Source organism: Lepidochelys olivacea, assembly GCF_965140295.1.
Source record: "Lepidochelys olivacea isolate rLepOli2 genome assembly, chromosome: 2".
NCBI classification, from domain to species: Eukaryota; Metazoa; Chordata; order Testudines; family Cheloniidae; genus Lepidochelys; species Lepidochelys olivacea.
In genome coordinates this window covers 81439040-81449345 of record NC_140412.1, presented here as the reverse complement: position 1 = coordinate 81449345, position 10306 = coordinate 81439040, and the positions used below count along the sequence as shown (strand labels likewise).

Here is a 10306-nt window from a genome sequence, read left to right as displayed (position 1 = left end):
TAGCATCCTCCAGAAGCACAGAGCCCCCAGCCCATGAGAGGGTATTGGTTCAGTATCTGTCTCAATGGGACCAGTGCTACCTACTGAATCAATAAACCATATCTGATAGCGCACCTGATCTCTTATCCAAGTTCTTAATGATTCTGACTCTGCTTAGCTTTTGACATCTGATGAGATCACAGCCCAAGGTCATACTGGATGCATATCGGTATCTTTCAGCACATGACTACAGACTTCCCCATTTTGCTCCACTCCAAACTACACAAGGAATAACTGGTCAGCGGTCAATGAAAACACAAAACCAAACATGAATTCAAAGCCCTTAAAATTTAAAATAAAAAGCATGAAACTCAAACCTCCACCATCTTAAGCTTGTTCAGAAGCCATTGTGTGTTCAACAGAAGATTAGGTCTGTGGATCAAGTGTATTTATTTCACTGGGGAGAACAAAACAAGACCAAATGATCTTTTCTTCATTAGTGACGTGGAACATTACCATTGATCACTAGTATAAAGTGTACTAGAAAGGACAGTTAGTTCTCAGGGAATATAGTCTAGCATATAACTAAGGACTGTAATATTTCCGGTACATATAATTATGTTTACAACAAAACATTGTAGTAGATTTATCCTTAAAAATAAATTAAGAATGGAATATCTCAATTTATGTCATTTTTACTTTATTTAACTGAATTTGTGTGCTTAACATTAACCTTCCCATTCAAATGTCATTAGCTGCTAATTAAGATGTTGAGCTGCAGACTGTATATTTTGCAGTAGAAATGAAGTGCAAGCACTTACTAGGTGTTCATCTAACTCCAGCACACATATTGGTTTAGCATAAGCATGGCACATTTAATTTACTGAACAGTTCTCCACTTATTTTTTCTAACGTATGATGAGCAAAAGTGGAAGTCAAAAATATTGTGAAATACTAGGAATCTAAAAAAAATTCTAAAATCAGTTACATATGTCCCTGTGTACTAACATTTGGATAGAATCCATTGTTTCTAGTTTCAATAACCTTATTTAAAAGAAAATAAAACATATCAAAGACATCATTAATAATACGTGTTCATATATACAGAAAGTACATTGGCCTACATGCCAAGATTAGTAAGCTCTGTGCCTTTAAGGTTTTTCAAGTTACTTCCTTGCTACTTATAATAAGCATTCAAATCAAAGAAATACAGTGATTACTCTATTGGTGAAAAGGGTTCTGCTACATAGGATACATTTTCACAGGACTTTTTAATATAATTTATGAATATTTGCAAGCAACATAATTGTCTTTTCTGCTGACATTTTCAAAGCAACACTGTGATTTGTTGGGTCTCCTGAGAGTCCGAGTACAAAACTGATAATTATATTAAATATACATAGACAATAAAGAGTGTGTTTACATAACTATGCCCATAAATATCTGATTGAACAGTCATTGTTCTCAAACCCCTTTTAAGCGGCTCTCAGAGGAATCCAGTTCTAATGACATGATGGTTTAAAAGATGTTGCTCAGTCTTGTTCCATATTTAATTAACTTTCTTTTTTTAAACTTGTGATGGTGGAGACAATAACAAATAGCTCTGAAAAGAGAGAGAGCTTTGAAACATGAGTGAGATCTTGTCATGCTTTGTGCTTCACACACAGAAGATGATCTGCATGTAAGAGTTGGTAGCCTGGGACTTCCAGCTTCCTCAGGGAGTCCATTACTAGAGCACTCACAGTTCACTAATAAATAATAATAATAATAATAATGAAAACCCCTCATATACATAAAAATAAAGGAAGCGAAAGTAAGGGGAAAAGCCCTATGTATTGAATGGATTCAGTAAAATGACTAATTTGTTCATGCTACAGAGAAGTGGAGCAAGCATTTAAAAGAGAATGGTACATTTACCACTAAGACATAAAGACCCTTTGAACATTAATTGAGCAATAATGTATGAATGAATACATTAGACTGGAATCAAGGTTACATTTCTGAATTTATGGATAGGATCATTCAAAGGAGTCCTTCTCACTATCACACTTTACAGCAGCACACAATATTCTGTTTTCACACTGAATTATATCTAATTGTCGCCAGTTACGATTCATTTACTGTTAGGTGTCTTGGTTGTCACAATATTAACAGTTGTAAGTCTTTCCCATTGCAGATTGTGTGAATCTGTTGTGACATCTCAATAAAGCAGGACTCAATCAAGGTGTGAATTAATTGTTAATCTTGTTATAAATAGAAGGTACCATATGTCAGTATGTAAGAGACGTCTCCCCCTCTCTTTTGTTGAGGACAATGGCAGTGAAACAAAGCAAAAGAACATACATAGATAGTTCATCACATCAAGATTACAATAATGGTCAATAAAATATGGAGTGGATTCCATATTGGATTCTGCCATTTAGAAACAGTTAATAAACATTAGCCTGTTTTAGGATTCTCTTCATGCAATTTTTTTTTTGACAACTGTTGACAGTTCTTTATACAAGGGTGCCCCAAATGAGGAAAAGCTATGAGAATATTGTTCTGTTAGTGTATCAAAGAAGCTATGATAAGCACCATTCTCCCTAGGACTTGCAAGTGTTCATTCCCTTATTATTTAAGTGCCTAAACATGGATTTAAGTGCCTAACTTTAGGCAACCACGTATGACATTGTTTTATAAAAGTTCTTATTTCGGAATCATAAAGGTTAGTGACCATTCCCAGATCATCTTCTGTGTAGACAGACACTAGTGCATTTCCTCAGAAATCCTGTGCTCAGAATGTTAACTGGATAAATTATTGCATTTCTGCAATATAAATTCTATATGTATTCTCCCTTCAACCTGGGCAATTCTGGACTAATCATTTCATTAAACTACCACAGTAAAACTCGTGTCTCTTAGAAATGATGGGATTAAAACCAGGGTCTTAGAGGTGAGGGGACAGTTTGTCCATCAATCTAGCAAAACATCCCTGAGAAACAGATTTTCCCCCTTCGCATTCTGGTGACTGGTTTTAGGATTGGCTCATTGTAGCTCTTGCTGACTCAAACGGGTGTATAGCATGCCGTAGCTGAAGTGCGCACACACATCCACACACAGAGCCTTGTGTATTGAGCAAGATGGTATATGTGTCTCTTGCTGTTTTTCTAAATGCTGTGATAAATCCCCACAGAAAACTCAATCCTCATTGGGATGTTTGAATGTCTTCCGTAATCTATTTAAACAGCTTTTTAGGTATCACCAACAAACCTGTTTCTCACAAAAAGGTAAGTGGATTCCAGCACTTGATACTAGCAACCAGCTCTTAGAATCCATCTGGGAATGAATGTGACCATAAGACCTTCCTATTCCCCAGCCCTAAACTGAAGGGACAATCGATGCATAAAGCCATCATCGCATTTGCTGTTGATCTGTTTACTGTTACTTTATTTACATAACTAGAATTTCAACATCTTTGCTTGTTTTGCAAGCTGTCATGATATGAGATGCTAGTAATATGCTGTGTTGTACTTGCTAACATATTTTTGACATATTTTAGCTTTTGATTATAAGATTGCATCTTTCCCAGCTACCATCTGTCTCAACTCAGTGGCACTCTGGCATTTACAAAAACAGTAGGGTGTAATATTTCTTATATATTTGAACTCTACTAGAAACATGCTATTTTCAGTCTTTACCAATATGTCATGCTTTCACACACGAAGGCTGAAATGTCTGATATCTTTTAAGGTATCTGTCAGGAATAAAGAACTTATCATCACATCCAATTTGGCAGAGATGAGCAATATATTAATGAGAATGAAAATGGAAACAGTTTCTGACTTATAAATAGATCTGGCATTTTACGTGCCTTGTGTACTGTTGCCCGAGTTTATCCTTTTGTCAGCACAAATGAGAATTTCATACAAAACCCAGGAATTTCTTTTTTGTACTTGGCAAAATATGCATACAATTCTTGAGGCTGGAGTTTTAAATGGGACACATTTTTCTTCAATATCTGGCAACCAGAGACTTTCGTACTTTGCTTTCACCCCCTTCACTCTCCAACTATAGAGAGTCAAAACGTGACAGTCAGCAAACTGGAAATCACCCTTTATATCTACTCGGACAGCATGAGGCTGTCAGTTCCAGCCATTTGGACTGTTGTGATGCACAATTCTAAGACTGCGATATTTCAGCAACACTAGTTTCAATAGGATGAATCCAGCAACTCAAGCAACAGGAAATACAGTGCCCACATATCTAACGCATGTCTTTGGCATGAATTCTCAGGTGAGCTGGAGCAGTGTTTGGCACGCTGATGGGCTAATGTGCCGTTGCACGGCCTTTCCCCTTCTCCTCTACACTGAGAGCAGCCAGGGACCAATCAGCCCTCAGCCAGGGCTAAGTTACACTGGCTTATACCAGCCCCCTAGTGGACATTGTGCTGGTGGAGATCGCTGTATTGCAGCATGCTCTAGCCATGTCCCCCTACCACTGTCCATGACAGTAGAAAGGGTAAGGGACTTCAGGTTCAGAGAATCAGTGTCAGCGTTGGGATTAGAATTGAGGTCGTTCCTGGTTCTGAATCCTGTACTCAGATCACTAGGCGCTACTTCTCTCTCTCCAGGGTTTGAAGGTTGCAAGCTTGGCTTGCACGGCATGTGAAATATGTAAATAATTGCTCCACACTTGAGGTTATTAGAAATTTTGGATAAACTGTGACCCATTAGGAGCCAAAGCATCAAGCAGATAGGAGTAAAACTATTGACTTGGCTAATTGGAAAAAAAAATCAGTGAATATTTTCTTCAAGTGCATGTTTCAACTGCAGTGAAGCAGCAGATATGTTTTCAATGGTACTGTAATAAGAAAAAGAAAAGACACAATTGCACTCATACATAATGGTAAACTGAATTTATTTCCTCTTGGAAAACAATTCCAGTAATCTCCAGGTTCAGACCGCAGAGTAAACATTAATAACAGTAACATACAGGTTAGTTCAACTGAGTCAAGAATTTGGCTGTGTGAAATCATTAAGGAAAGTCTTGAACACTCAAAGCTTCAAATGGTATTCAGGAAAAAAAAAGTTTCTTTGACAATCTACATAACAACTATTGCATATATGGTAATGCTATCTGTCATATCGCAAGGCTTACAAATATATATACGGGCCTTATTCAACTGTGGGTTCCTGCTCTGTGAGAAAGAGTCTTTTCATGTTTTTTGCAAGAATCTTCAGCAATAAAAAATAGTCTCAGATTCATCTGTTTGTATACCAAAAGAGAGAGATTCTAGACTTAAGTTTAAATGAAAGGAAGGCCAAACAGCTGTAGTATAACAGAGATTTTTTCTCCCTCTTTCTTGAAAATGACATTTTCTTAAGCCTTTTTCCTCACACATTATTATTTTTATCTTTCTTGAATAGGGCCCAAGTCCACTTGTCTTTATAAGACCATTTTAGTATCAGACAACATAATACATGTGCAACACGTTATATACAGGAAGTCTATCCGGTGCTCAAAAGTTCAAACACATGAACATCCAACAGTTTTGATAATACAAGTTTTATGGTACAATACAATGTTTCTGAATAATATACATTAACAATGAAAGTTTCGTGCAAAGAGTAAAACGTGTTCCCTTTTTGTGCCACAAAGGATTCTCCTGAAGAGATGGGCATTGCACTAACTGCTATGTTGGGTCATTGTATGATTCTGAAACAAAAATAAAAGAAGTGACTTAGTTGTAGTCTAGGCATTGCGACAAGAAAAAGCTGCGTTAACGATGCTACCCGCTGAATATATTATATTGTATACAAGAGAAACATGTTTGCCATCTCTCTTTTAAATGGCCTGGAGAAAGTTTGCTGTTAAAAGATGAGGCTTTTTAGCACTGGTATCATTTCTATAAGTCACATGAATATCAGTTGAATACCTCAAGGTACATTAGAGCAAATTCTGCCCTGTTGAAAGTGAACACAACTTCACTGGCTCCAGTGCCCAGTCACACTGTGATGAATTTAGCCCATTATATATAATGAGACACACATTTCTTTTTCTTATGTGGCCTTAATGCCTACACACTAGAAATACATTAATTTTAGCATCCTTACTAGAAAATTCAACCAGACATTTCCCCCCAATCAGAAGCGCATATTTTAAAGTAGGAGCCGACATGCCCACCAAAGCACTCAATTGGCTGACTGACAAGCAGGTGGGGAAGCCAGAACTATCCCTCTATCCACCAAAGAACAACTCAACCCTTGTTTCCTTAAGTGAATTTATTGCCATGTAAAAGGTGACAGCATCAGCTCTGGAAATATGAAGTTTGCTATTTATCCACAGAAAGAGTGCAAAGAGGGCAGCAGCAGTGCAAGTTTCACTACACCAGTCCTAATGCAAAGGGATCACCACTATTGGATGAGATGCTACATTAGTCTCTGTGCTTCATCCGGCAACTAAGACAAGGTTCCCAATTCATGCTGATTCTTCTTTTGTGATGTAGACCATATCCACAGAGAACTGGACAAAGTCCACAATCTTATTTCACAGACCACAGAACAGCCATCAGATAGTAATGAATTTTTGTCACTACTGACCCGGGCTCTATTCGGACCAGTGACCTAGAGGTGAAGGGTGTTGTGTCCCGTTATCAGTTCCTAAAGTACACAGTCCCCTCCCCTTGTTTTATCAGTTTTAATCTACATACAGACTCCTCCAGACTACAACACTTTAAAACAAACCCATGCCCAAAAGATGGACATCATTTTCCGTGAAGTGAACATGTATTGAACCACACCCTCAAGAGCCACTCCTGAATACAAACATAAATGCAGCCACAGAAAAATAAAGATGAATATTGTGTGATTCTGTGCTAATCTAACAATACATCATATCGTTTCTACACACACACACACACACACGTACGTTCATGGGATATTTGGCAAGAAAAGGATCTCTCTCAGGGTAAGACCGAGGAATTTTTTAAGTAGTGCCTGTCTCAAGATGAAAAGGAAAATGACCCAGTGACACTTGGAAGCACGTTTTCCAGATGTGAATACAAAATGATTAAATGCTGATATAGCAGGGACTCCAGATCCACCAAGGCCAGTGGTTAAAAAGAGATTATTATTCCATTTGATTTTGTATATCATCTTCCACAAAGTCATCTCAAAGTGCTATAAAGCAGTGACAATATGTTGCGGACTAAAATGTTGGTTGGTCACGGGTAATAGATTCTGACTTTAAACCATAAAAGCAAGGGAATTAAGAGTTAACTCTGACCGTCTACCCTTCTGTCATCCTGTTGCATCCATTATTGCAGCGCTTATAACACCACAGACTGATCTGAAACCCTGCAGTACCTAGAAACAATGGGACAAGTTAAACATGGAGTGACAACCTACATTTGGTTTTCTTTGCTTTTGAGTGGTTAGTGTCAGAGCCAAATTGTTACCTCGAAGAGAGATTTTTTGGGGTATTTTTTGTTTTTGATCTAATGGGAGTATGTGTCAGTCATCCCCTGCTTTTTGACTGTCTGAGCTACACGTAATCAGTTTTGGGTCTGGAAGAGCCACGCAGCAGTGTGTGAAACAATTGAAAGGAGCTTTACATGTGTGCTCAGTACTTCGGCTGCAATAACATTTTTTATTAAAAATAAAAAGGCACAAAAGTGAGAGAGACAAAACAAACCATGAAATGGGATCCACTTGCACTGGTGCTCTGTGTTCCAGACTATACTGCCTGGCACATAATGGAGATTCTCAAGAGATAATGAAGACATACATTCAGAAACAAGTGGTGTGAGAAAAATGCTGAGTAGGACAGGACACAACAAACACTGTCCCCAATGGAAAGAGCTGGGGCAGCTTCAACCTTCATCAAGCAATTGTACTTATTTTAAAGAGTCAAAACAGCATGCAATCGGTCAAGTTTTCCAAAGCAATTAATGCTTCCAAAATGTATTCTGAGGCAGCAGTGAATTAGGGAGAAATACACAAACAGCAGAAAGGCTATTTCATAAACTAAAACTGAAAGCACGTCACAGGCATAACATTGACAAGACAAGCAGGTGAAGGATGGGAGGGTAGAGAAAAGAAAAGGAGGAAAATTCTGTAATCCCACAGAGAGCCATATTCCATCCTACAAAAAGCCATCTATTGGAGACCCCATGTTTAAGTGACTGAAAATTGCAAACATTAATCCCAGTTATGAACTGTTGTTGTTTTTTCTGAGGGGGGTTGTGTTTAAAAATTTAGGGCAAAATTCTTCTGTATTATTCACACAGCAGATCTCAATGCTGATATTCCGCTCTCCCTATGTGCACAGAACTCCCACTTTCATAACAGTGTGAATTCCCGCATGTGGGGAAAACACAATATGGAACTCCCATTGCCAGGAACATGGGAGTCCTGTATACACAGGGAGAGCAGAATATTAGTGCTGGGAACTGCTGTGTGGCTATGCCATCAGAATCTGCCCTTAACAGAAGACACAGAACATTTAAGAGCAGAAGTTTTAAAAATCTCTGCTCCAGAAATTTACTACAGCAAATAACTGTCCTGAATTTGGAGCAATTGGTCGTATTTTTTTTCCTAAATATATGTAATTCAACTAAAGTGCTGAAGACATCATATATTCATTATCACCACAATAAAGACATGTATTTTCCTTTGAGCATGAAGTACAGTCAGTCCCTCTGTGAAGCAAAAATTTCTATTTCATACTTAGCAGTGGAAAGAGAAAAAATATATTTTCCAACACATCCTCACCAATAGAGTTAGGTAACATTTTCAAAGGTCGTCTGATTTCATGATGAAAAACTGGGTGTGCGCACACAAATGAGAGTTTTGCACACACAAAATGGCAGCCCATTTTGCCACAGAATCTATTACTCACAATAAAAACCAAAGAAACTAGGAAAGATGTTCACAAATCCTTACTTCCCTACCTTGATTTTATTTAGGAAACATTGACAAGAACTTGGCTTCAACATACTTCACAGATAAAATTCTTTCAAAACATATTTACCTGGTTTCTAGCCAACCCAGTGACACAAACCCAGAATCCCAACTCCCAGTGAGCTGCTTTAAACATTAGACTACATTGCTTTCCATGAGTAGATAGCCTTGGAAAATCCCTGTACTTAGTGCTGTAAGGTTAAAATCATACACAGATTTCACTACAATAGTGGTAGAGAAATCTCCTCTGCAAAGAGAATGAGGTTGTTTTGCAGAAACTGTTAAGACAGTAGAAAGTAATATTTTTTCTGTTTTTTGGTATCTCTCTCTCTATATATATCTCAGACAGAAAACAGACATACTAGCTAGCAAAAAATGCCATCCATCGCATCAAACTCAGTGAAGAAAAAAACCCCACTGATTCACTATCTCATTGGAATCTCTAACGTGAATTGCAGTTGCATTCAATTTAAATGAGATGTTTTTTAACTAGATGAAATAGGACACAATTGAACCTGAGAAACCGTGCAAGGAGGGTACAAATAAAGAAATATAAAGATTAAATGTGGATGTCTTCCTTCAACAGATGGTGACAGTAGCACAGCAGCATATTATTTTTTCCTTAGTTCAAGAACATAAACATCCGTAATCAATCATTACTGATTAACTAATTATGGGACACTACATGTTATCCTATATATGAACTCCTTTATCTGCAGACAGTAAGGATAATCTTTATTTTATTTCTTTATAACCCCATTGCACTACAATACAATTTCGGGTTGTAAAGAAGAATTCTACATTACTATCAACCTTTAAGCACTACGTTTTTTTTTTTTTTTAACAAAAGCAATTGGTTTCCAACAGGCTGGATAATAAGTCTTTTGACCTGCATTCTTCTCTGACCTATTAAGGTCACCCCTGTGCTTGGGCATATAGCTGACTTAGGAAATGCCTGCAAGTCCTGCATTTCATCTCCTGCCCACTCAAAATAAAGCTTTCTTTAAATGTGTCTGTACGGGTCCCTAAAGACCAGGGAGGCATCCCTGTAGTGGGCAATGGAGGGACAGAAGCTTCTGCCTTTATTAATGAATGCAGACCATTATGAGTCTGGCTGGCTCCTGCACTGTTCCCAGAAGCATATACTGTACGTGACTTAAAATGCTAGAATATTGACACAAAGCGAGCTGGGCACCCCTAAGGAAAATTACTCCTTGGATATAATGTAGGCTCGTAACAGCTATTAGAGTACAAAATAAAACCCTCCGGGATCAAACTGACATATACCGCATTCTACCTACTCCTCAAACATTAGAAGAATTTCTTTGTGAAGGCATTCTCAAGGACAGCATTAAACTGACTTTTGTAGCAATTTGCAACAGCTT

The 10306-nt window shown here is 37.8% G+C and overlaps 1 protein-coding gene across 5 annotated transcripts in view; it reads right to left on the bottom strand.

Annotated features, from left to right (window-relative positions):
• Positions 1 to 4861: 4861 nt before the first annotated feature.
• The window catches only part of ZNF521 (zinc finger protein 521), a 268204-nt gene continuing 262759 nt past the window's right edge, over positions 4862 to 10306 (bottom strand). For all 5 annotated transcript variants that reach the window (XM_084619958.1, XM_084619956.1, XM_084619957.1 and 2 more), the window contains one exon: positions 4862 to 5676. In XM_084619958.1, the coding sequence (XP_084476084.1) occupies positions 5647 to 5676 (30 nt within the window). In that variant the 3' untranslated portion in view covers positions 4862 to 5646. The remainder of the gene's footprint in view (positions 5677 to 10306) is intronic.